Source organism: Orcinus orca, chromosome 1 (assembly GCF_937001465.1).
Source record: "Orcinus orca chromosome 1, mOrcOrc1.1, whole genome shotgun sequence".
NCBI lineage: Eukaryota > Metazoa > Chordata > Mammalia > Artiodactyla > Delphinidae > Orcinus > Orcinus orca.
Window position 1 is genome coordinate 130,028,072 of NC_064559.1, and position 26,656 is coordinate 130,054,727.

At 44.2% G+C, this 26,656-nt stretch overlaps 1 protein-coding gene across 2 annotated transcripts in view; it reads left to right on the forward strand.

The window, feature by feature from the left end:
- Positions 1-26,656, forward strand: part of ABCA4 (ATP binding cassette subfamily A member 4) — a 136,641-nt gene that overhangs the window by 41,156 nt on the left and 68,829 nt on the right. For both annotated transcript variants that reach the window (XM_049714008.1, XM_049714005.1), the window contains exons 7-14: positions 1,488-1,577; positions 3,891-4,131; positions 5,148-5,287; positions 5,964-6,080; positions 6,976-7,173; positions 21,911-22,116; positions 22,771-22,947; positions 25,006-25,228. In XM_049714008.1, the coding sequence (XP_049569965.1) occupies positions 1,488-1,577; positions 3,891-4,131; positions 5,148-5,287; positions 5,964-6,080; positions 6,976-7,173; positions 21,911-22,116; positions 22,771-22,947; positions 25,006-25,228 (1,392 nt within the window). The remainder of the gene's footprint in view (positions 1-1,487; positions 1,578-3,890; positions 4,132-5,147; positions 5,288-5,963; positions 6,081-6,975; positions 7,174-21,910; positions 22,117-22,770; positions 22,948-25,005; positions 25,229-26,656) is intronic.

The following is a 26,656-nucleotide window of genomic DNA, read 5'->3' on the forward strand; positions in this document are numbered from 1 at the left end:
TCTGTGACAGATCTTATTGGAGATAGCTAGGAGGGAGAGTCAACAGGACTGAGTGATATCTTGCCATTGGCACACATTTTTACCTGCTGGCTTCCTCCCTTCCTACCTGTTCTTCTCGGCAATTAAAGCGCTTTGCCCAACATACACTGAAGCTATTTTCAAGGAGTTTGAAAAGCAGTCATGGCAAGACCAAAACCTAGGCCCAGTGTTAAGGTTAAGGAGAGAAGACTCTTCTCAGGGGTATAGTTTCACTGGTGGCTTTGCTGCTCCTTCCTCTAGAAAATTCTCCACCTGTCTGCTTTGTAGCTCTCATATGTAACAAAGCCTTTCATATTACAGTTAGAAAGTAAGCCTGAAATGTTGATGCTCCAAGAGTGTACGTACACTTATTCTTCAGTTCAGAGTCAGAGAGAATACGAGGGCTCCTGCACCTACAGCCAGGAGAGAGTGGAGCAGGACCACAGCTAGAAATAGGAGGCTGGGCTGCTCAAAGCCTAACTCCACCTGCTCCTCTTCTCTGCCGCAGCTGGATCAGTACACCCATCATTTAGGAGAGCCACACTGGCAAATAAAAAGGCAAGGCTTGTGGCTTGTGGTCCATAAATGCATGAATCAGAATTATATGTTGAGCTTGTTAAAATGAAGATTCCCCTCCAGGCCTACTCAAGATGCACACTTGAGTTTGAAAATCACAATCTTAAAAGTTAGAATTCAGTCCTAAAAAACAGAGACTCGGTGATTCAATCATTTTTGAAACTATGAAGAATGAAGTTATTCATTCAGGACTTGCACTTGATTTCCGGAAAACAAGGTGTTCACCTCAGGCTCTGGGACTTGGAGCCAGCAAGCTTGTGAACTTCCACGTTCCCCACCGCGGTGGAAAACGCACAAACAGCTCTGCATCGCCGCGTGGGCCTGGGGTCACCAGAACACTGGCGTCACTTAGAGAATCGATTGCAAGGGAACTTCTCTCTCTTTAAGGCTGCCAATCGCAGCTTTAAAAAGAAAGGTTCTGGAGTTGGCCGAATCTTCCATAAAAGTGGTGCTGAACAGAGGAAGAGACACAACCTGTTTGGAAAGGACATAAAGGGACAACAATGACAAGGAAGCCCGAGGTGAACAGGTGGGCACCCTCTGCACGTGGCCTTCCTTTACACCCCAGCAGCTGTGCTCTGTCTTCCTTCCTCCAGGAGCCTTGTCTGGTGTTGCTAAACCAGCACTCAGGATCACTTTGGTGTATTTAATGTCACCATGAAACTATTTGTGATTGCCTAGCTCAGCAGGGCTGAGAATAAGAACCTTTGATTTTCTCGAGTAGACGAAAGAAGTTTGTTTCTGAAAGCAATCTTTCAGAAGAGGTTCCGTGATCAAAAAGAAGGGAGGAAATATTTTTCAAGCATACAGGAGATCAGATAGCACCCATGTATATATGTAGAACTACATATATATACTATATTTTCAAAAATATTTTTTCCTATAAATTACAGCTTCCCAAACTCCTGGACAGCAGTTCTCAAGGTATCAATCTGAGATCGTGGGGAAGAATATTATCTGATATGTCGCCAAGAATTCAAGAAGTAAGTGGCTTGATGATAGTAATATAATTTCATTATCTTTCCACCATTTTATCACACTTATTACATCAGATAATTTAATTGTACCTCAGACCTGTTCAAGGAGAAATACATTTGATCTTTCCATCTAGCAATTTCAAAAACCTGTTCATATCCTTAATTATCTGTGCTCCTGGGTCGGAGGCAGTAAGAAAGGAACTGTTCGTCTAATTTCACACCTAGAAAGAAATAACACTCTGTCTGGTGTAGCAGATTATTAGTGGACTGACAGCTGAATCTAAGTCTTTCCGCTCTTTCTGATGTGATCCAATATTCTATTATGCTCTTGAAATCCACATAAATCTATACCATTAATAGTAATCGCATACACTTACACAGTGCTTACAGGCACTAAGTGTCTTACATACATATTACATACTCATTTCCTCACAAAGATAGTGACTTTTTGTGTTGTTTTGTAAAAGATGCGCACAGTTTAATCAAATGCCAAGCCTTTGCCCATATATAAAATGATTCTCCACTCAACAGATGAGAGGTGCTGGGGTCATAATGATGAAGAGACAGATATGGTCACTGCCTTGTGAAATGGATAGTCCAACAGGGAAGAGAGATGTGAAACGAACAATTATCTTCAAGTGTAATGAGGATTATGAAAGAGAGGCAAAAGGGGAAATATAATTTTCCCTAAACTTTTTTTCCCCTCCAGTATTCTCAGCTGACTTGGGCTTTACCAACCTGGAAAGCTGCATGGTTAGAATCTCTCCTCATAAAACTAAGCTCAGCCTGCGCAGAGTGCCGTGCAGGGAAAGTTAGAGAAGGGCCCATTGTACTGATGGCCACCTGCTGCAGGGGGAGTCTGTGTTTAACATTCTTTTCTTCATAAGCATTTTAAAAATTCATATCAGTATAATAGGGTTGAAGTTGCTAGAGAATTTTTTTTTAATCTCCAAAGCATATTAAAGCTCTTAATTCCATGTGGGAGTTGCAGAAGGTTTCTTGTCTGTCTAGATAGCAAGTCTAGCATTCGTGACTGCGTTGAAGCAGATGGCCCAATTTATGTTAACTAATACTAGACTATTTGACTCTGGAACAGCCCCTTCATCTCGGAGCGCTTTGGTTAAATGAGCAACATAATAATGGTAATAACCCCTTTCAAGACTGTCATAAGACTTAACTGTTGTTGAAGCAGTTTGAGATTCCATCTTTATTATTGAAGCCTAGACTGTGATTATAGGCATGACTCAATATGTGGATTCTACATGGTGCTCAGCAGTTTCAGAGAGCAAGTGTTGGCATGTGGACAGAGAGGAGATGACCGGTAAACATCACTTATTGCAGTGGGAGAACTGTTTTCAGTCTCACCTGTTTGAATCCTAATGGTTTTTTTCTAATGGTTTTTTAAATCCCCAAGTGCCTTTGAGAATAAGTAACCAAGTGTGTTTTGGGAATAAAAGCAGCATGATTTTTATTTTGTATTTTCCTTTAAAGTCAAATGGTATTATGGGAACTGAGACCCTGGCAACTCTGGCAGCCCTCAACTTAGTTCTCAGCATTTTAGATCTACCTTCAGAAAACAAGGCCACTGAGTGCCACCGGTACCAATATGGAGAGATGACCACCAGCCTCTTCTTAGTTTGGTGAAGAATTTAAAAATAGTTTTCCCAAGAATGGAGACTTCATCTGTTCTATATTTGCTTAGATCTTAAAACACGCACACACACACACACACACACACACACACACACACAAACACTAAAAGAAACCACAAACCACACATTTCAGGGAAATGGAAGAGTTCACTTTTGGTAAAGCTAAGCCAATAAGAAGATAATTTTCCAAATATAGAAAGCTAAATTCTAAACTATTTGGCCAAAGAAATTTGCCCCGACTTTGCCTTTCTAGGACAGAGCTACTCCTCTATTTTATTTCCCAGTTTTCCAGTAGCTCCATCTTGGTAGGTTAACAGAACCTAAGAACTGACTGGTAGAGAAATATTCTCTCTGTTTCCCCAAGGACACATTCCCAAGGAATTCAAACTAAATGGACTGGAAAAGAGAAATAATATTGAAATACTTTGGAGGTTAACTCTTTTATTTTCTTTAAGGCTCATCCTAGTTTCCTCCTAGGCCCTGAGTGGATGGCAGTAGATTTTATTTCACAGCTGGATTAAGGATTGCTAAGCATATATATGTTTTCTTTCAAACCTGGAAATCAAATGCCTATGCAAAGGTCTCCCCAAACTTTGGAGCTTTGACTTCACAGTGGATTGTGACTCTGACTACCTTAGCATAACCTGAAGCCTTTGCCTTGCCATAGTTCATCCACCGACCAAGTGTTCAAGACTTGCTGTGGGTGACCAGGCCACTCGTGCAGACTGGCGGTCCAGAGACGTTCACACAGCTGATGGGCACCCTGTCTGACCTCTTGTGTGGCTACCCAGAGGGAGGAGGCTCTCGGGTGTTCTCCTTCAACTGGTATGAAGACAATAACTATAAAGCCTTCCTGGGGATTGACTCCACAAGGAAAGATCCTATCTATTCTTATGACAAAAGAACAAGTAAGTTTTCTAAGTCCTGCATATAAATTGGCTTCTGATGTTGGTTAAGCTGATGGGTTAACACTTCCAGGTGAAATTAATCCTGGGGTTGATTTTCCCTTGGTCTTGTTGAGGGGCCTTGGGCAAAGAGGCTTCTCCTTCCAGAGAGTCCATTTCCCCAAGCAGGACGCGGGTAGTGCTCATAAAGAATTCTGGAAGTGAGCCATGGAAAGAACTGAGACCCACTTGGAATGGGAACGGAGGGGACATTTCCCACTGATCTGATTGAACTAGGGTTACGTTCTAGAGGAAGAGAAAGATAAATGAGGAGGCAACCCAGAGTTGCAAGCAGAGCTGGGGTCAGAAGGGCTCTGGAGAGTAAACATGGCTGTGGGATGTTTTTACAAACACAATGTAGTGAAAATCCGTGTGTGTAGTACTGAATTATTTTCCAAATGGCAAGTTGCTGGCAAGTTATCTTTCCCACCTTTCACTATTTTTTTTTGGCTCCTGTGGGGTAAAGGAGGGTGGGGTGCGGACGAAATGCAGCTGGGCAACCCTCTAGTTAAAAATTGAAAAGCAGCAGCAAGGCACACACCAAAAGCAGCTGGGCCCTAAGACAGCCACACACAACAGAGAAGTTAAGCAGCTAATTGAAAGGAAATTATTGAGACTAAAGCTGAGATTGCAAGGGGAGGCCTTGTTTGGCCTCTTGGTCCCTTTCATCTGAGAATGGCCTCTGTTCCTTGCAATAAGCATAAGCAGGCTTCTCAACCTTCCTCTAAAGCAGAAAAAAAACCACAAGGCAAGCCCCATCCTTTGTTTCTCTGATGAGGCCTTTATTGAGATGCACTGTGGCATTTTTACTTACTAATGATGAGCTTGTTATTGGTGGGGTACAGCCTATTAATTTAGGTTATTTGTCAAATCCTCCAGCATACAGTTGAATGAGACATGTGATTTGAACACACTAATGACTATGTTTAGCTGTGAGCAACGGGGAGTTTCTATAAAATCTGTCCCTTCTCTCCTGACAGCAACCTTTTGTAATGCATTGATCCAGAGCCTGGAGTCAAACCCTCTAACCAAAATAGCCTGGAGGGCAGCAAAGCCTTTGCTGATGGGAAAAATCCTCTTTACTCCGGATTCCCCCGCAATACGCAGGATACTGAAGAACGTAAGGTCCCAGCTGGTCTTGTCCCTTCTGCCTTCTCCTCTGGCTACCCAGTAGAATGAGAGTGTGTGTGCATGCATGTGTGTGTATGTGTGAATGAGTGTGGTGTGTGTGGTGTGTGTGTGTGTGTGTGTGTGTCTATATTTTTTACTGTGCCCTCCTGGTGGTGGGCCTCATGTTTGCTTTTTGCTAAGTGGACTCTTGGTTCCTCCCCCATCCACAGACATCATTGGAAGGCTTTGCACCAATGCCCCTGCCTGGCCCTCCCCTCTCTATGCAGCCTACAATGAGATTTTCTTCCTCACTGCCTGAATTCTATCCCTAAGGGAAGAGTTCACAGTTCTCTGAAGCCTGGCTACGCGGAACAGACAAAGATAGGGAGGAAGGGAGGAAGAGCATTTGCTCACAGGGAGTCCAAATCCAGCTTTAATGAGGTTCTGAGACAATAACATCATCAATATTATGAGTACCTCTGAGATACTAAGAAATAAGATTCTGTCAATCTGGGAGGGTGGGAAATAGCTGATTGTTCTGGGAAATATCAATCAACTGAGAAAATAAAGACACTTCCTTGAAAAGCCTTTCCTAAATATTGAGGGTTTGTGACAGGAAAGGTACAACCAAGATTCTTTCTCACTTTTTCTCTCTCCATTCTTTTGCTGTCTCTGTCTGGTTTTAGGCCAACTCGACGTTTGAAGAGCTGGAGCGTTTCAGGAAGTTGGTCAAAGCCTGGGAAGAAGTAGGGCCCCAGATCTGGTACTTCTTTGACAAGAGCATGCAGATGACCATGATCAGAGTACGGATGGTATTAGAGGTCGGGAGGCGGGGGGAGGAGAAAGGCCAGGAAAGTTCCATTTGTTTCCTTTACCCAATATAGGGTTAATCACCCCTGGAGTTAGATCAAAATATAATAAGCACCAGTTTTGGAAGCTGTCATCATGTGGAATCACCGGCTTTGGGTGGGATATAGGTTTCTGAAACTCTGGGGAAATGTGAAAACCACCATAAGACCAGTAACCTCCTGAGGTTTCTTCCTGTTATGAATTCACTTGAGGGCCTCACATTCAAAGGGGCATCTCCCCAAGGGGCCAGCTCTGTAACTGCAAAAGGTGGTTGAGCGTGTCTCTCTGGTCTCATTTTCAGTTTCACAAAACCAGGAGATAAGAGTCCTGCATAGCAGGGATAATTAAAAGGGAACCAAAGAAAATCCTTAAGAAAAAGAAAGCTTCCTATATACCATTGCCCTGTCCCTCTGCCCCATCCCCACATACACGTCTCCCCTCTGTTGTAGAGACCTATGTATTGGGGGGAAATGGGGTATAGATAGATATGCTTTATGAGGAAGAAAACCCACTAGATTTTTAGGGAGCCTTAAAGTCTATCCCATTTGTTAAAAATTAGAAATGGCCTAAAAACAAGACCAAAGATCCTGTGGAATTCTTTTTTTTTTTTTTCTTGCGGTACGCGGGCCTCTCACTGCTGTGGCCTCTCCCGTTACGGAGCACAGTCTCCGGACGCGCAGGCTCAGCGGCCATGGCTCACGGGCCCAGCCACTCCGCGGCATGCGGGATCCTCCCGCACCGGGGCACGAACCCATGTCCCCTGCATCGGCAGGCGGACCCTCAACCACTGCGCCACCAGGGAAGCCCTGTGGAATTCTAAATGCTGTAACTGTATTGCTTCTTCCCAAGGACACCCTGGAGAACCCAACAGTAAAAGCCTCTTGGAATAGGCAGCTTGGTGAAGAAGGTATTACTGCCGAAGCCGTACTGAACTTCCTCTATAGGGGCCCACGAGAGGGCCAGGCTGATGACATGGACAACTTCGACTGGAGGGATATATTTAACATCACTGATCGCACACTACGCCTGGCTAATCAATACCTGGAGGTAAGGGCAGCAAGCCACCTGAGGGCCACATTGGGCCCCTCCAGGACAGCCCTGTAGGTGGAGCCAGAGATCCCTTAGCAAGTCAAGTGGTCTTGGGTTTCAAATCTCATTCTCCCCACTGAAGAAACAAGAATTCCCACAGCCCCCAGAGATGGATCCTGTTCTCTAACAGCTTATCCACAATTAAATAGTTCCCTCTTCACATCTTCTGCCTCCTAACAGCTCCCTGACTCCTCCTTGGCTACTCCTTCTGCCTTGTAGCTCATACAGTGTCGTGTCTGTCCTCAGCCATCTCCTGTCTGCCATTGCTTCAGTGGCTGTCCATTGGTATGTCCACCAAACCTCAAGTTCCGAGGTCCCCTTGCTTGCTGGTCACTCCCACCCCTGGGTTATACAGGCACATCAGCCTCAACGTGTCCAAAACAAACTTGTATTCTCACTACCCATAAAACCTATCCTCCTTCAGCATTTCCTATCCTGATCACGGTCCTCTGCATTTTTCCAAATTCTCAAGCTAGAGGTTTAAGGGTCAACCTTAAATCACCTTCCACACAACAGCTCTCACTTACTGTGTAACGTTTTGCCAAGCACCGTGCTAAGCGCTTTTACGTACCTTAGTTCATTCAATCCTCTGATAGCTCCATCAAGTGTATGCTATCGTCATTCCCACTTACAGGTGCAGAAGCTGAGGCTTAAAGAGTTTAAATAAGATCCCATCTCACAGCTATTAGGTAGAACAGACAGGATGCAGATCTGGTGTGCCTGAATTCAGAGCCTGCTGTCCTGACTCCTCCACTGCCTCTGTTACGTCCAGTCACTGAGCTTTGGCTCCTCATCTCTAGGTATTTCTCCACTCCTCCTCTTGCTTGCCAGGCTCTCTGAGCCCCAGAGGCCTTGTCATCTCTCCACTAGCCTGTTCTAAAGGCTCACTCCCTGGACTCCAGGGTCCAGTCTCTGTTGGTTCAGGCGCTTCTCCACGCTGACACTGGAGTTACATTCCAAACACACATCTGCTGGCATCACTGCCACTCTTACAATCTTAATGACTCATCCTCAGGGAACACAAGTCCCTTCCAAACCTGCTCCAGCCCACCTTCCCAGCCTCTGCTCACTCATACATCTTCAGCTCTGCTCCACAGCTCCTCCCACCACCCTCAGGGACACCCCAGCTTCTCATGATTTCATCCTTTGCAAATGGCTGTTTCTCTGCCTATTTATGAAAGCCTTTTTGCTTAAGTGAAAAAGAGAATTTACTGGTTGACATAACCCGGAAGTTCAGGGGACCTAGGACACTGTGTCCTTCCATTTTACCTTTCTGCTTGCCTTGGCCCAACTTTGCTCTCAGCCAGACCCTTTCCATTTGGTAGTGTGTCAGCTGCTCACAGCCCTCAGTGGTCATCTTTACCCAAAAAACTACACAGAAAGAGGGAGTGGCTTTCCCGTAGCATACATAATACTCCTAGAGAGTTCTCAGATTGGCCTGGCCGCTCTACCTGTCCCAATCCCTCAGCGGATCGTGTGCCACCACGAGGTAAGGCAAGCGCAGTTAGCTTCATCTGAGTCTCATGGACTGTGCATGACTACTATGAAGTGGGGGAGGGTATTTCCCCAAAAGAAGAAACACAAGGCAGAGAAGTCTGAAAGGACTTTTCCTTCTCCATCTACTGAGCTTCTCTTCATTCACTTTTTGAGACTTAGCTCTCAAATGTCACTTCTGCTTCGACATAGGTTTAGTCACTTACTCCTCTGTGCACCCCTGGCCCCCTCTTTACATCTCTTTCAGACCATATTCAAGTTAGACTCAAGTTAGCGGTTAACATGTCCGTCTCTGGCAGATCAGCAGGCTGGAGTTATCAGAGTCAAGGAGCCCATCCTAGTTATTTTTGAATTCTCGACCTCAAACTTCCAGGGAACATCTCCACCTGAGGGCTTATCACACCTACCATTGGGCCTCATGTCATATAGAACCATGAGCAGGTAGAAGATGCTCTGGGCAATAGGAGAGGGAATTAAGCCAGTGGCCCCCAAGAGCACGCCCCTCTCCCCAGACTCCTTGGTCCTGAGGATAACTAACTCATGAGAAAAAGCCCAGCACCTGCTGTCACCACAGTGCTCTTAAAGACTTCCTGCTGCCCTTGGTGCCACCAGAATTTCCCCGGAGTGTGTGATGCTCCCTCTCCAGAACCATGGAAATATCGGCACAGGCTCTCTAGGTGGCGTTTCAGAAGGGGTCAGGTGTGGCAGCAGCACGACCAAAATTCAGCTCATTACAAAGTGATTCCCAGCTTGTCTGAAGACAAGAATGACCATGGGTGCTTTTTACAAAACAGATTTCTGGACACAAACCCAGATCAACTGACTCAGAATTCCCAGGGAAGAGGCCTGGTAATCTGTATTTTTACAAACCTGTTAGATTGGTGGGAGCTTGGAGTCCCCTTGTACGATTACTCAATTGACATCGTCGTCTTCTCACGGTGCCTCTACCAGCTAAGTCCCCATCCCTGGCCATGCCCGCCACTGTCCACCACTGTGCTTATAATATAGGCAGGATTTTTTAGATGGGGTGTAGATGGAGGCAGTCTCTTCCTTTATTCTTGCAGAATAGAGTTCAGTGGGTCTCACAATATTTTTGTGAGGTACTACGTATCAGTATAAAGAATACTTCTTGTCTTAGGTTTGACTTGACATTTGCACGGTGATGTAAAGGGCTTGTTTTCTTGAAGGATCATTTTTTCCATGTAGCTTGTGCTTAATGTAGCACCAAGCACGCAGCAGATACTTAGTATATATTAAATGGTTAAGAATTCAATCTCTGGAGCCAGACCACCTGGGTTCAAATCCCTGCTAGTTGTGCCTCAGTTTCTACATCTGTAGAGTGGGGATATTAATAATACTTACCTAATAGGCTTGCTATGAGAATTAACTGAGTTAATTCATGCAAAGCACTTAAGACAGTGCCTGGCATTTAGTAAGCACTTAATAAATATTAACTTTTTAGTAAAATTCAAACAAACAAAAAATACTGTTTGGGAGGAGGAGAGTGGAATTAGTGAAATCAGGCCCAGCCACTGAGCCACTCCTGGTGCTCCTCTAGGGATTACAAAACTGCTAATCGCATCTCACATAAGCCACCAACACTTCCCTAGGGCCTTGCAATCCCATTAGCCCAGCGAAATGCTCCTAAGCAAAGGCCAAGACTGCCACAGGTCAATGGCCTGCCCCAGGGGTTCCTAAGAGGGGTTTTGATGGTGGCAGAAACCCAGCAGGTAATTATGCTGAGGTTTCTGATCTTCCTGCCCTGGGGAGCAGGGGAGCGGGAAGAAGGAGGAAAGTGATGGGGAATAAACTGAAAGGAGAAGGGGGGGAGGGGGGCTTGGGGGGTGTCTGAAAAGCGGTGAGGTAGAATCCTGTCATTACAACTGGTCCTGGAATTTTCTGCTTTTGTCCTTGTGTTTTGGGAAGTCTGGAGGAGCTTTGGAAACTCCCCAGCTCTCATCCTGAGGACTACTCGGTAGCAGACAGGGCATGAAAACCTCTTCGGGATGGCTCTAAGGGCCTCTCCGGGACAGGGCAGCAAGCATGTTCCTTCATAGGCTGTTCAAGGCTTGACTGAGCCTCTCCTTTTCAGTAATATGACTTTCATTAAAGAGCTGTGAGAACTTCTGGGCCAGCCTTGATGCCTACTTCCCTGCCTATTCCAAAAACGAAAAAAATCATTTCAGGAAAATTCAGCAAAAATACTCTAAAATGTAAATTATGTCAATTGAGGTTAGTGCTGCACTCACATGTGGTATTGAACAACAGAAGGTCCAAGAACTAAGAGCAAACTTTTAAGCCTTTTGTCATTACAGGAAAGGGGAGTGATTCAGTAAGTTTTCTCTTCACCTAATAGAAGGGCTAAGTCCTCTTTCTTTCTGCTCGGGGTGAGGCCTTAGTTACTGGAAATTCCACTGAGTATCCTGGAGAGTGTCCCATTCCTCCCGAGCTGCCTTGCTTGGTCATTGTATGCCATGTTAGGCCACTGCTTGGGGAACCTTCTCACCTGCCAGTGAGGATAAATGGGCCTGGATCTCTGCCCATGAGCTACATCACTCTGGGAAAGACACTTTACCTGCTAAGGCTCAGTTTTCTTATCTGTAAAATCCAGATAGCACAACAGACCTCACAGAGTTGTTGTTAAAGATAAAGTGAGTGAAGTGTGAAGGGCACTCAATACATTTGTGCCATGACTAGTTAAACCTGTGTATAAATTCTCTGCCCCCGATTCCCCATCTCTTAGGTGGGGCTGTTAGTGCCCCCCTCTCCAAGCACCTGTGAGGATGAGATTGGAGAGGGCTGGGCACATAGTAGAGCCATTTGATGCATGGCAGCTCTTTCTATGAACCACAAGGATGTCCACCCTTGAACCACAGACCACGTGAGGAACGTAGCTTTTTCTCAGACTGACTGTGTGTAAGCATTAACCAGGATGTGAAGCCACTCTTCATATTAACCTTGTGAATTGGTTTACAATCAGGACTTTCAGTCCATTCCTGAAGGCCCAGGAGGATGTCTCTGGGGCCATTCTGGCCCTTCTGTGGACAGTGGTTCAGTGGCTCCAGAACTCCTTTTTTTTTTTTTCTTACATCTTAATTGGAGTATAATTGCTTTACAGTGGTGTGTTAGTTTCTGCTTTATAACAAAGTGAATCAGTTATACATATACATATGTTCCCATATCTCTTCCCTCTTGCGTCTCCCTCCCTCCCACCCTCCCTATCCCACCCCTCTAGGTGGTCACAAAGCACCGAGCTGATCTCCCTGTGCTATGCGGCTGCTTCCCACTAGCTATCTATTTTACATTTGGTAGTGTATATATGTCCATGCCACTCTCTCACTTTGTCACAGCTTACCCTTCCCCCTCCCCATATCCTCAAGTCCATTCTCTAGTAGGTCTGTGTCCTTATTCCTGTCTTACACCTAGGTTCTTCATGACATTTTTTTTTTCTTAGATTCCATATATATGTGTTAGCATACGGTATTTGTCTTTCTCTTTCTGACTTACTTCACTCTGTATGAGAGCCTCTAGGTCCATCCACCTCACTACAAATAACTCGATTTCGTTTCTTTTTATGGCTGAGTAATATTCCATTGTATATATGTGCCACATCTTCTTTATCCATTCATCCGATGATGGACACTTAGGTTGTTTCCATCTCTGGGCTATTGTAAATAGAGCTGCAATGAACATTTTGGTACATGACTCTTTTTGAATTATGGTTTTCTCAGGGTATATGCCTGGTAGTGGGATTGCTGGGTCATATGGTAGTTCTATTTGGAGTTTTTTAAGGAACCTCCATACTGTTCTCCATAGTGGCTGTACCAATTCACATTCCCACCAGCAGCGCAGGAGTGTTCCCTTTTCTCCACACCCTCTCCAGCATTTATTGTTTCTAGATTTTTTGATGATGGCCATTTTGACTGGTGTGAGATGATATCTCATTGTAGTTTTGATTTGCATTTCTCTAATGATTAATGATGTTGAGCATTCTTTCATCTGTTTGTTGGCAGTCTGTATATCTTCTTTGGAGAAATGTCTATTTAGGTCTTCTGCCCATTTTTGGATTGGGTTGTTTGTTTTTTTGTTATTGAGCTGCATGAACTGCTTTTAAATTTTGGAGATGAATCCTTTGTCAGTTGCTTCATTTGCAAATATTTTCTCCCATTCTGAGGGTTGTCTTTTCATCTTATTTATGTTTTGCTTGGCTGTGCAAAGCTTTGAAGTTTCATTAGGTCCCATTTATTTATTTTTGTTTTTATTTCCATTTCTCTAGGAGGTGGGTCAAATAGGATCTTGCTGTGATTTATGTCATAGAGTGTTCTGCCTATGTTTTCCTCTAAGAGTTTGATAGTCTCTGGCCTTACATTTCGGTCTTTAATCCATTTTGAGTTTATATTTATGTATGGTGTTAGGGAGTGTTCTAATTTCATTCTTTTACATGTAGCTGTCCAGTTTTCCCAGCACCACTTATTGAAGAGGCTGTCTTTTCTCCATTGTATATTCTTGCCTCCTTTATCAAAAAATAAGGTGGGTGACTATATGTGCATGGGTTTATCTCTGGGCTTTCTATGCTGTTCCACTGATCTATCTTTCTGTTTTTGTGCCAGTACCATACTGTCTTGATTACTGTAGCTTTGTAGTATAGTCTGAAGTCAGAGAGCCTGATTCCACCAGCTCCATTTTTCGTTCTCAAGATTGCTTTGGCTATTTGGGATCTTTTGTGTTTCCATACAAATTGTGAAAATTTTTGTTCTAGTTCTGTGAACAATGTCAGTGGTAGTTTGATAGGGATTGGATTGAATCTGTAGATTGCTTTGGGTAGTAGAGTCATTTTCACAATGTTGATTCTTCCAATCCAAGAACATGGTATATCTCTCCATCTATTTGTATCATCTTTAATTTCTTTCATCAGTGTCTTATAATTTTCTGCATACAGGTCTTTTGTCTCCTTAGGTAGGTTTATTCCTAGATATTTTATTCTTTTTGTTGCAGTGGTAAATGGGAGTGTTTTCTTGATTTCACTTTCAGATTTTTCATCATTAGTGTATAGAAATGCCAGAGATTTCTGTGCATTAATTTTGTATCCTGCTACTTTACCAAATTCGTTGATTAGCTCTAGTAGTTTTCTGGTAGCATCTTTAGGATTCTCTGTGTATAGTATCATGTCATCTGCAAACAGTGACAGCTTTACTTCTTCTTTTCTGATTTGGATTCCTTTTATTTCCTTTTCTTCTCTGATTGCTGTGGCTAAAAATCCTCCAGAAAGTAGGCATGGAGGGAACTTTCCAGAACTCTTTTTGCCCTTGCAGCACCTCCTCAGTAAAGGGCTTCTATAACCTTATTCATCCCATAACCGTGTTTAGTCTTTCCCCTGATCCCCTGCCCTTAGCAGGGAAAAAAAACCAAACAAGAATAAAGGACAGACTTCCTGGTCAGAAGGTGGGCAGTCAACCAGGGAAAGGGGTGAAGGTGACATTTTGGGAACATCACATCTCTAACACGTGGAAAGAGTCATCTCTACAGGCCTTCTGATCACCTTCTTCTCCAAATCTAAGGAGGCTGAGGGCAAATGAGTCTTCATGTAGGTAAATATCTTAAACTGGTATGTGTATACTCTTACATTCATAATTTATATGTCTTATTCACATATATTTTTCTTCTGAGAAAAGCACAATTAGAAAAATTCCTCTGATAATCCTTTAGTTAAAGCAAATATCCACACCCCTCCCCTTTGATTTCCTTGTTCAGCGAAGGGTTAGGCCTGGCACAGATGGAATACTATTTAGAATTCACCGTGTATTTAAATTTCATAGTATATTTGAATTTCAGGTCTTGAATTTAGCATCAGAAAGCTGAATTCAGCCACACTTTAATATGAAAATACCTCTGATCAAGGCATAAAATTGTACTTTAACCAGGTACAACTTCCTTTCCCTAAGTCTTGAAAAAACATGTATTCATTAACTGCTTTTACCTCTGCTGTCAACACACTCAATATATGTGCATAACTCTTATCTACATGGTGATTATCTTGTTGATGAATTATCAGTAGGGGGATTTTTTTGGACCACCTTTCCTCTGTACCTTGCATGGTCCTGGCCACATGCCACCACCACCCAACCAGAATGTGCTCAGGGAGCGTATTTTTCAGGCTAGCCTAAATAAAAATAGGATTAGGAAGGTAAAGCTACTGATCATGTAATTTACTTTAGTCAGATGTATAGGGATTTGCATAATATCTGTCCTAGTGCTTTCTTCTGTTGATTCATTGTCTCCAAATGTGCAGTGGGAGGCTAGGGAGAAGTAGAGGAAAGGTCAGAAGGGTACAAAAGTCTACACCATTAGAGCAATATTATTTTAAGAGCCATGAACTGGATCATAAGCAACTCATGGGCAATGACCTTATTTTATGGCTCATCGGTCTCTCAGAAACATAGAACTGGGCTGAGGAAGGAGAACACAGTTTGGGGAGGAGTGGGGGTCGGCTCGAGTTGTAGGTAGAAGAAAGGAACTTGTGTTTGAGCCTGCTGTGAGCCAGCCACTATGCTGGGCACTCTTACATGTCATCTCATGCTACGCTCCTAACTACCTGCCCAGCAGGCATAATTGTTATCATTTTATAGAATTAAAAACTGACTTGCCTAACATACCACAGCAGATAAGACATGGATCCAGAATTCTAATCCAGACCTGTCTGGCTCTGGAGAGGAAGTTCTTTCTTGTACCACAAGGGGCATATTAGTAGGGGGTTCAGTCAGTATTGTTTGGATAAATTACATAATGAGTTGGTTAGGGACAGCAATTATTTTGTTCTATTCAGAATAACAGACACTATTGTGATTCAGTCTTTTCTGTTTGGAAATAACTAGGTTTAGAGTAGGAAACCAAAGAGATTTGAGCTCATTCAGTCATTCATATATTCGCATGAATTGAACTACCTACCTCTGAATAAATACAATTAATCCCTGACCCCTAGAAGCTCACATTCTATTGAGAGAGATAAGCTTGTCATTAAATAAGGCCTTAGTAGTGGTATCTCAAGGAGCTGCTAGAATTCAATCTAATGGAGGAGAAACAAGTTACACAAATCCAAAGTCAAAATGTCACAGATCCTCCAAGGACTGTCAAATATCTTCCAGATTATCTCCTAAATCCCCCTTCCTCAGCCTCTCCATGTACGGCCTCTGTTTACTACGGCCTGTACCATCTCTCCTAGCTGGTCTCTGGGCCTCTGGTCTCTCACTGCTTCCGTTCAGCTCCCAGACTGCCTCCAGTGAGATCTTTCTGAAACCCCAGTCTTGCTATAATGTACCAGCTCTGTGATTTCGGGCAATATCGCTGTTCCCCTGCCTGAAAAATGAGGAGGATAAGTGGAGCCACAGCCAGGGCAGCGTTCTCCAGGGTGGCTAGACTGGGTGTTTGTGACTGGCAGACCCTTTCAATGGTCAGTGCCCAGCTCTGCTGATTATGAAATATTTTTAATATGGTAACACTCACCTCCCAAAGTTGTTGGAACGGTTAAACAAGAAAGCGTTGAGAGCTAAAATCCCCTGCGGTTGTCAGCCAGGCTGTTCTGCCTTTCCCTGGACCTAACTACACAGGAAGCATCACCTGGTGGCTTTGTCCTAGTGAGTCTTCATGCTCCAACCTGACCTTTTTATTTGTTTCATTATTGTATTTATTTATTTTAGAAACGGACATTTTTTAACAGCTGTGTATTTCCTATCCCTTTGTTTTCCTGTCATGGTGCATTTCCTCACTCTCTGTGGTTGAACATTTCAGATGTCTGTTCACGGTGCCCGGTGTGTTAGATAAAATGTATGGCAACGCCTTTGGCCTCTACCTCACCAACTCAACCAACTCAAACAGCACCAAACTATTTTATCCAGTGGCTTTTTCCACGTGTTGGGAAACAAATCTTGAGTGTTATGGTCTAGATATGCCAGGAAATTCATTCTGGGATGTTTGCCCGCATCCATTGGCATTTTCCAGAAGGAACCCCACGTGTCTCCAGGTCCACCAGCGGGACCACTTGAGACCTCATTTGGCATTCATCAGCCACTTTGTTCTCAGCCTGAGTGTGGAAGTCAAATTAGTAAGAGGCAGGATTGTAGAGGCCGTGTCTCTCAGAGTGTAGTGCTTTTCTTATCCCTGAAGACTCATCATCCCTCACATGTCCTGGGTGTATTAGTCAAAGTACTGTGTCAGCACAGAGTACCAATCCCCTTTGATTATCAGGTTCAAGCAGAAAAAGAGATTCTTTCTCTCTTTGCCTCCACTGGACATCCTTTCCCACTTAATAGATAATTTATCTATTACTTAATGTATTTGAATTAGAGCTGGAGAGGTCGCAGTTGAAGAAGGAAGCCTGCTGCTACTGTAGCTTCTTCTCCCAAGGTAGTGTTTGATTTAGCTGTGTAAACAAGTGACTGCATTCTCCAGAGGTCTTAAACACAGCTGCCTGCCCTGGAGAGAGCCACACCCCTTCCGCCAGGGTGCACTCTGGTTCCTGGTGAGTATCAGCAAAACAACAAACAAGGAATTGTAGGATATGTGTGGGCTTCAAATGGCAGTGGTCCTGCCACCCAGATTTTGGCCACAGTAGTTGGGAACGGAAGGAAACAAGGAAACCTCTTCTCTTGCTTTACTGCCCTTGGCTACCCCAGGGCATTATAACAATCCTCTTTGAGATTCTGAATTCTGCTTGCAAAATTTGCCCAGAATGGGCCTCTGAAGCCGTGAGACAATGAATTTTTAATCAGTGAAGATGCCCTTTGAATTTTTTTCCCAGTACTGGTGCTATTTTTATGCTGAGCCTCTTACACTAGCCATTACTTACCTACCTACAGTATTCTTCCCTAACATCCATGGTCACACAGTTTCTCTCTGTGTAGAACCAAACAGCTTTTATAAACAGACTCTTTGGCTTCAGTCTCATTAGAACCTACGATGTGTTAACTTACAAGCTAATCAGACCACACCAGATATGTCAAAATCCGAAACCTTGGTTAAGGGTTTAGTCATTCATCATTGTCTCGCAAACACACTCATGTACACACTCTCATCAATATACATGCTCGTTAGCCAAGATCTTAACTTCAGGAACCAGAGCAAGTACCAGAAGGGAACGAGGTCATTTGCTGTTAGGCAGGTGGCCTCCCCATGAGAATGCAAGGGTACATCATGAATCATACCTCAGTGGATGACCCAGGGACTTCTGACTCATGTCCACATCTGCAATTGCTCTGCCTTGACCTCAGGAAGATGTTCTGGATTAGCTTCATAAGACCTTCCTCTGGTAGAGTTGTCTGACTTTCACCTAAGGGCCAGTGAGCAAGCTAGTGAACACCAGTGGCTTAGGACCCACCCCACTGCCACCCTCCATTGCCCAGGTGGACACAGAGCTTTGGCTTCTGTCCGTTGCATTGTTCTAACTAGATGAGTTGCTATAGATCAGCTTGGGATGGGTTATGTTCCCAGCCATATTGTTTTTAAAAAATAACTGCCTTCTTCCCCAGACAAACAGCTGTCATAAATGAGAGGTAATCTGGCAGGGGCTTAAAAGCCACTAGACTCTTGATTTTCAAGATATTTTGCAAAAACAGTAATAAAAATGGTATTCATCAAGTCCTCATTCCTTGTGAAATAGTTTAGTATCCTACATGGTTAAAACACAGGCTCTCTCCAGAGGAAGTTTGCTCATCATGCCTCTTAAGAGAGCTTGGAGTGATAATCATAAAGTGGTTGTGATGATTCAAGGGGTTAATATAAGCAAAGCCCTTGGACCAGTTTTGGTCATATTGTGAGCCTGCAGTAAGCATCAACTTTTATTCTTACCAGGCAGCACTGGCTGGCCCTTCCCAAACAAGTTCATGTGATCTTTAGAACACACCTATGAGGTAGGCGTATCTCCAGTTCGCAGATAGGGAAAGAGAGGCCACACAGTTAGGAAACAGCAGAGTGGGGATGGCATTCAAACACTACCCTGTACCATCTTTCCAAAGATGATAATTCAACTCTGAAAGTGGATCAGATGTTTCAGGGTAAAAATGAGTGTTTGAGAACCTTTTGGTTTTGTTTTTCCAGAGAGTATCAGGGTACCAGTCAAGGGGGATGCAACAGGAAACATGACTGTGAATCAGCTGCCTGATAAAAGAGCCAGGATGGAGCCCACGTCATTGCAGGACTCAACGATATCACTGAAAACATCAGTGCTTATTCCAGTATAGATTTCCCTTTAAGACATGAAAGGAGAGTTCAAAGAGAATGGGCTAGATTGCTCGGAAAGTCACATTATTAAAATGTGTTTGTTTTTATTAGCTTTTTTGCTTCACTGAGAGTTATACTCTTATTAACATTATATCAAAAATTCACCTTTCACTAATTTCTCCTAGTTTACCATCTGATTTCGGGTGCACAGGATTATGTTCAAAACACACAGTAGTAAAATTATATTTCTTGCAGCATTTGGGACTTCTAAATTTGAATTAATTCAATTCAGTAGACACTTACTGAGTCCCTTTCATGAGGGAATACTGTTCCAGAGACCTAATGAATAAGACATGGCCCCTGACCTCCGGGAACTTACTGTCTCTAGAGCTGTGCTAACCAATGGAGTAACCACATGTCGCTATTTACATTTAAATAAATTAAAGTGAAAAAATCAGTGCCTCAGATGCACTAGCTACATTTCAAGTACTCAATAGCCATATGGTTACTGGCTACCATGTGGGATAGGGCAGAAATAGAACGTTTCCATCATTGTAGAAAGTTCTACTGGACAGTGCTGACCTACTGGACAGGGGCAAGAGATCTTGTTTAGGAATTCTGTTGCTCCGACTTTGTAGTTGGAGTATGGCTTACTCTTAGAGCAATGTGAAGGAACAGCAGTACCCTTCAGGCCTGACACTTGAAAACATGGATTCATATTCTGCTTCTGACCTATATTGACCTGGAGCAAGGCCCTAGGATGCCAGTTTCCTCATCAGTAAGCAAGCACATCAGACTGTAAGACCTCTCTATGACTCCGTCTGTCCAAGGGCCCTGTGATGCTATGAGGGAATTGGTAGAATACTCTGTGTGTGTGTGTGTGTGTGTGTGTGTGTGTGTGTGTGTGTGTGTGTGTGTGTATCACAGCAAAAGAAACTGCAGAGAATTTCCATCTCCCCAAGAATTTTCATGATTATTTTAGAAATTTAATTTCAGGTTCACTCTATTTGTCAATACTAAAACTCTATATATGCGGTCCTAAACTCGACAAACTGATTTAAAAGAAGAGAGAGATAGATTATTTTAAAATAGAGAGAGAAGTAATAGTTGTGCTCCCTTACTTTGCAAGACAGTCATGAGCACATGGAGAGCCTGTGGATCAGGCTTTGCCTGTGGCTCCTGGTGTGGGAGGAAGTCTGGGCCTGGAGTTGAAAAATGGGGAGAGAATGCAGGCTCTGCCACCGTCTAGCTGCATGACCTCTGGTAGGTCTCCTCTTCAATAAAATGAGGATTCCAGGTAACTCACAGGCTCTGTGGGAGAGTTAATATGTTCCTTTAAGCCTGTGTTACATCAACAGCCTTCTAACCAGGCTTTGTGCTCCCCCTTCCCACCACCAGTGATCTCTCAGAAACATGGTCTGATCGCATATGTCATGCCTCTGCTTAAAACCCTACAGTGGTTTCTTGTGGCTTTTCAGGGTTTGCCAGGAAACTCCTGATTTTAGCATAGAAAGCCCTGCATCCCATGAAACCTCTCAGTTGGCTGGTCACCCTGCAAACCCAGCAGGGCAACTGACCTGGTCCCCACCTGCCTTCTTAGTACACATCTCTTACCTCTCACCTCTGCTCACCTATGTTCTTCTCTGTACATTGGCACAAGCTGGGGAGTGTTTGACAAAATGCTGATGCCTTGGCCCTGCCTCTTGAGAATCTGATTTCATTGTTTGGGGTGGGACTTGAGTACAGTTGTCCTTTTAAAACTCCGTGATGGTTCTAAAGCACAGCCAAGGAAGGGAACCACTATTCTATTCTTGCAGGTCTCCAGAAACCCTGCGAGCTATTCCCTGTGCCTGAGCTGACCTTTCCCTTGCTTTCTTCCCTTGGCTAACTCCTGCTTATTCTCATCCTGCTCAGGAGTCTCTTCCTCCAGGCAGCCCTCTGGGACACCCCCCCACCCCTCCACTGGGCTGCTAGACTACCCTAGGCTTGCTTTCACCAGAACCTGATCATTCTGCATTCTGATTGTTGGTTTACTCCAACCCTCTCCCTCATTAGGTCTGGAGTTTCTTTTAGTAAGAGATTTTATCTTTCCTCCTTGTATCCCCTGGAGCCAAGCAGGCTCTGGCACATTGCAGGCTCTCAGTAAGTATTCCATGAACAGATTAATCAAGACAAGGCCAGCTGACCTCTTGTGAGTTACATTCTAAGAAAGAAACATGGCACAATAACCCCAGTGTGTTATAGAAACAGGAGGTTAAGGATAAAACACATCCAAGTACAATACAACGCTTTAACAAATCTGTAAAAGTGGACAATTCCCAATATTCAAATTAAAAGAAATTCTTAGTTTTGCTCTTTTCTGGGTAATGATTTTTTTCTCTTCTGGGGGAGAAAAAAAAAAGACACGTTAGGAAATTCCTCCTCCATCCTCATTACCTGTCATAAAATTGTAACTGGGAATGATTTCCCTGATGAAATCACTTTGGCTTTCTGTTATTTTCTTTCTTCCTCCTTGTTCTTGCCTCAGCTGGCCATCCTTGTGTGTTTGCAGAGAGGCAGGAAGGTTTACCGCTGGGACTGTTTCTCTCTCTCTGTAAAACTCTTTTATTAGCAGGCTTTCTGATCTTCAAAGCAGCTTGTATCTGATGTGACCCCACTCCCTTGACTCCCCATGCTGGGGAGTGAGAGCGGGGAGTATTTTTGTCATTTTGACAACTTGCATACTTCGACAGCCCGATAGTGCGGTCCTCAGTAAATCTGCAGGGATGAGAGCAAGTCAGCGTTCCTAAGCCCCCCTTTCCCCCCCAAATCTAGACACACTGAAAACTTGACACCAGACCCCGGAGTTAAGCAAACAGTAAGTTTATAGGTCTCCTTGCTTTTGACCCATCCCCTGGGGCAGCATCCCTGATCCTCTGCCATTTTTTTGCAGTTGAGTCTTTGCAGGTGGTGCTCCTCAAACTCTCTCAACCTTTGTGATTATCCACAGTGCTTGATCCTGGATAAGTTTGAAAGCTACGATGATGAATTTCAACTCACCCAACGAGCCCTGTCTCTGCTGGAGGAAAACAGGTTCTGGGCTGGTGTGGTATTTCCTGACATGTATCCCTGGACCAGCTCCCTACCACCCCATGTGAAGTACAAGATCCGAATGGACATAGATGTGGTGGAGAAAACCAATAAGATCAAAGACAGGTGATGTTTCAGGAGATCTCAGACGGACCTGGGCATCCCCAGTGATGTATGAGGCAAGGAAAGGGGGCTCCTATGGGCTCAGGCCACCCGTCTCCTTCAGGGGCAGAAAGGTTACTCAGAAAGGCACAGAAGCACTTTGGTATCAAAGAACTAAGCTAGACAGTAGATCCTGCTAGTTGGTGGGACCAGGAGAGTTCAGCTACCCTGTCTTTACCCCCTCAACTCAGAGCTTGTCCCTGGCTGGCCTTTGTGCAATTTGGAGATGAAAACCTCTAGGTACTGAGTTATCTTCACATAGAAATTCTGCAAATGAGGTTTCACCAAAGTCCCTGGGAAATTACGTTTGGTACAGAGTAGGGGATTGAGACTGGACTCAGCCTGTAAATCAATTAAATTAAGTTAAATCAGAGGAAGTGAGATATTTTGTAAAGCTCAAATTAGAGTACTTGAATGAAAGCAATTACAAATCGTGCTGTGGCTAATGTTCATAATTGGGATTTAACCTGTGAACTGGAAAATAGAATCAGATAGTGTGGAAAGGTTCAGGGGAAAGTTTCAGGAGAGTGAATACGTAGTCCCCTCGTGCTTATGACCAATGAGTGAGCTGTCCATTCCCATTCCCATCCTTTGTCCCTCTCTCCGGTTTCTTCTTAGATACTGGGATTCTGGCCCCAGAGCTGATCCTGTGGAAGACTTCCGATACATCTGGGGCGGGTTTGCCTATCTGCAGGACATGGTTGAACAGGGGATCACAAGGAGTCAGGCCCAGGCTGAGGTTCCAGTTGGAATCTACCTCCAGCAGATGCCTTACCCCTGCTTCGTGGATGACTCGTGAGTCTGAGGGCCCAGTCCCGCTCCAGGACAAGCTGATCAGGTTGCTGGGGTGGGATGAGGTGGAGGTGCTCCCCAGGCTTCAGTCTCTTTGGAGGAAAAAAACCCGGGGCGTGGGGCCCGGCTCAGGGAGAATGGAGCTCTGATTGAGAAGCCTGCTTCTCCTTGACTCCAGGCAGGGTCACATGAACAAGTGGGAGAAAGGAGCTGGTGTTGTGGGAGGAAAAGGGAAGGTGAAAATTAAAGCTGGGGAAGTGAGGTTGGGGGAGGGGACAAAGGCTTTTAAAATTTCCACTACGTAGTATGTTTGGTATGTGGAAGGGTTCAGGTCAGAGTGTTTGCCCTGTGACTGCCAAAACAGCAAACTAGGACTCTGCATCACAAGTAGGTCCGGTTCCTAGGAGCCTTGGAATAATGCAGCTCCTTCCCTAATTAACATTCTCATGATGTATGCTTAATGAAAAGGTAGAGGGATGTGTTGGATGAACTTGGGCCCTCCCTGCCTGCCCACCCCCGTCCCCAGGCCTGTACATTTGCTGGCCAGTAGCAAACTAAGCAAGTAGCCCACTGTTTTCTGAACATGCATTTGGGGGGTGGTAGAGGGAGGGACAAAGAGGGAGAAGGGGCTGGGAGGGCTCATTTACTATGGTGGATGGGGGCAGAAATGCTCCCAAGGACAGCAGCAGAGATCTGCAGTTGGCTTAGGGATTCAACTCCTAGAAGAAAACTGGGAACTTCACCATAGTGTACGTGTGGGTTTGTGGGGATCAGGGAGGAGATAAACATGCACAGCCTGTAAAAGGAAGAGTCAAATTGCCAGCTGGCAAGGTAGTAAAATAAGGCCCAGTATGGGTGTAACACCTCAGTCCAATCAGTTCTCCTTCAGCTCTACAGAAGACTAAGAGAGATAACAGGGGCTGTTCTGCAGTCAGTTTAAGTTTGGACAATAGGCAGAAATGGAAAATGGAGCCGGGGCAAAAGCCCAGCTCTACTTCTAAGATCAGAATAGGAGTAACCGGCAAGGAAGTGGGGGTAAACAGTGAGGAGGCGGTAGGGATTCTGGCCATTCAATGTGGGAGAGCCCTCTGGTGGCAGATCCCAGAAGGGCAGGCGTTATGAATTTATGGTTCTCTCCCTAGGGCCATCTTGAGTGAAACCCTCCCACGCTGGAATTGGGCCCTTCCTGTGACACCCAGCAGTTTTCAAGAAATAATAATCTCAAGGGCTTTTACTAGCACATCAAGCACAGGGAAAACATATGTAAAGTTCGCAGTAGAGTAATTCCAGAATATCAGCTCTGCCCTGCTTGCTGGAATGAATACCCATGGATGTACTCCACCAGTACGTGGCTGGTGGAGTCAGTGACTATTGAATCACTGATTGATTTGTTGCTGGGTCAGTTGCCTTCTGAAAGGGCCATACTGATTAGTTATTTTGTGCCTCTTCCTGTGTAACTGGCGTTTGATCCTCCTGGGTAGACAGTGCTTCACTGGCCAGTAGCAAACTAAGCAAGTAGCCCACTGGGGAGCCCAGTTATTGATCTCACCACCACCAGTTCCCTTTGTCCACCTTCTTGGACTTCAGTGTCAGTTAGCATGTATCTACCTATTCCAGTCACATCCCACATCATCAAGTCTGCAATCCTTTCCTGGGAGATCTTACAAGAAGCCCTATACTGTGTAACATACATAGTATGGTTTTATTTACACATTTCACTTACAGAGCACTCATCTGGACTAAACAAAAAGCTGCCTGAGATCTTATAAAGAACATCTATACTGTGTAACATACGTAGTACAATTTTATTTACACATTTTACTCACAGAGTTTTCATCTGGGCTAACCAAAAGGCTACAGTCTTGCTCTAAAGAAAAAGTAATCCTTTGGGGCAAAGTGCAATGTATTAAAAGAGTCAAGTCCATTGAGTGCCTGGTGGAGATTTTTCTGCCTTTCCCTCCACCTGGGCTTTGTTCTCAACGTATTCATTCAACAGACATTTACTCCACCTCCACCAGGTGCAAGGCAATCTACTATTCTGCTTCTCTCCTCTTGCTTTAGCTTTATGATCATCCTGAACCGCTGTTTCCCTATCTTCATGGTGCTGGCCTGGATCTACTCTGTCTCCATGACTGTAAAGAGCATCGTCTTGGAGAAGGAGTTGAGACTGAAGGAGACCTTGAAAAATCAGGGTGTCTCCAACACAGTGATTTGGTGTACCTGGTTCCTGGACAGCTTCTCTATCATGTCGATGAGCATCTGTCTCCTGACGATATTCATCATGGTAAGCCAGATGGAGAAGGTTCAGAAAACCTTGAATAATTTTATTCCTCCCACTTTTCTTCCTGTTAATGAACTTGTGCTTAGATTAGTCATCTGGCCACCAAAGATAGCATGACATGTAGCTGTCTGGCCGTTTCAGCTAAGGTGGAAGACACTCAGAGAGACAGAGTCTTCCCCAAAGAGCCACTGCATCACAGCATCTTCCCTGCTCCCACTTCCTGCCTGGGGAACCACAATCTACATAGATTATCCAACCCCATTACGTGGACTATCTGGAAAAGCTGCTGTTAGCAGAGCCCAGCACAGGGAGATTGTATGTGCAAAGCGTTCTCTCTTTTCAAATACAGAAGAAATGAATCCAAGGAGTGTTTTCTTGGCATTACTGTCCCAACCACCAGCTGGGGTGGGAATGTGGAGAGCCTTTTCAGTGTATTAGGAGAGGAGATCTGGAATGTTTATTAATTACCATCATGGTCACACCATTCATGGCTTGACCAAAGAACATTCTGCTGCCTACAAAATCTCTAAGACCTCTCTGTTTTAAAGGGTGGAATTTGGAGTCCATCCTTTCTCAGTGACAGGAATGTTATAGGCGCAGATAGGATGCATAGGTCCATCCTCTGCAAACTTGCAGCTCCCTTGCAAGTTAGACTTGTAAATAAAACATTATTTCATAACACACTGCTGTGCTTCATGTTTAACTCCTCCACAGTAGATGATCTTTTGTACTTGTTGAATGATGGGACATAAATTTAGGTAACTTTTTATATTTATTTGATGGGATTTAGTATAAGCCTTAGACTTCAAGCTTTGCAATCTTCTGATATAGTGTCATCAAGCTTGTTCTGCCTCTTTACCATGATGATATTAAGAGTTCCTTGCACTAAGCAATATATGTGCTGATGCACAGATTCTGGCTGTGTCCCTTGTTATGCTGGATGATACCTGGTGCCTACCTGATCCAAGAATGTTCCATCACACATCCTGTCCAACCAGCACATATCCAGTTAAACCAAATCCTGCCCCTTCTCTTTGCAGTAAAATGTACTAAGTCTGAATGGTTTTAGTTTAAGTGTTGCACTGAGATTCAGTGAGCTGTGGCCTTAGCTAACCCCTGTGCTAGAGCCCTATCAAAACCAATGCTGATGTAGAGGTCAGCCTGCTCAATCTGACCAGACCCAAATGTAGCTTTAAATACACAAAGGGTCCCAGAGTTCCAGAGATGAGGGGAGGAGCTGAGAAACTTATCTTCCTCTAGGGGTCCCTTGTTCCTTCCCATCCTTCAGTCTACTCCTTTCCCCACTACTAAGACATTTTGTGTCCTCAGAATTAAAGGAGTCAAAATGCATGAACAACTGACTTATGCAAAACTCATAAACATGCACAACATCTTGCAATGGCCCTGAGATTTGTTGCTAATAAGTGGCAT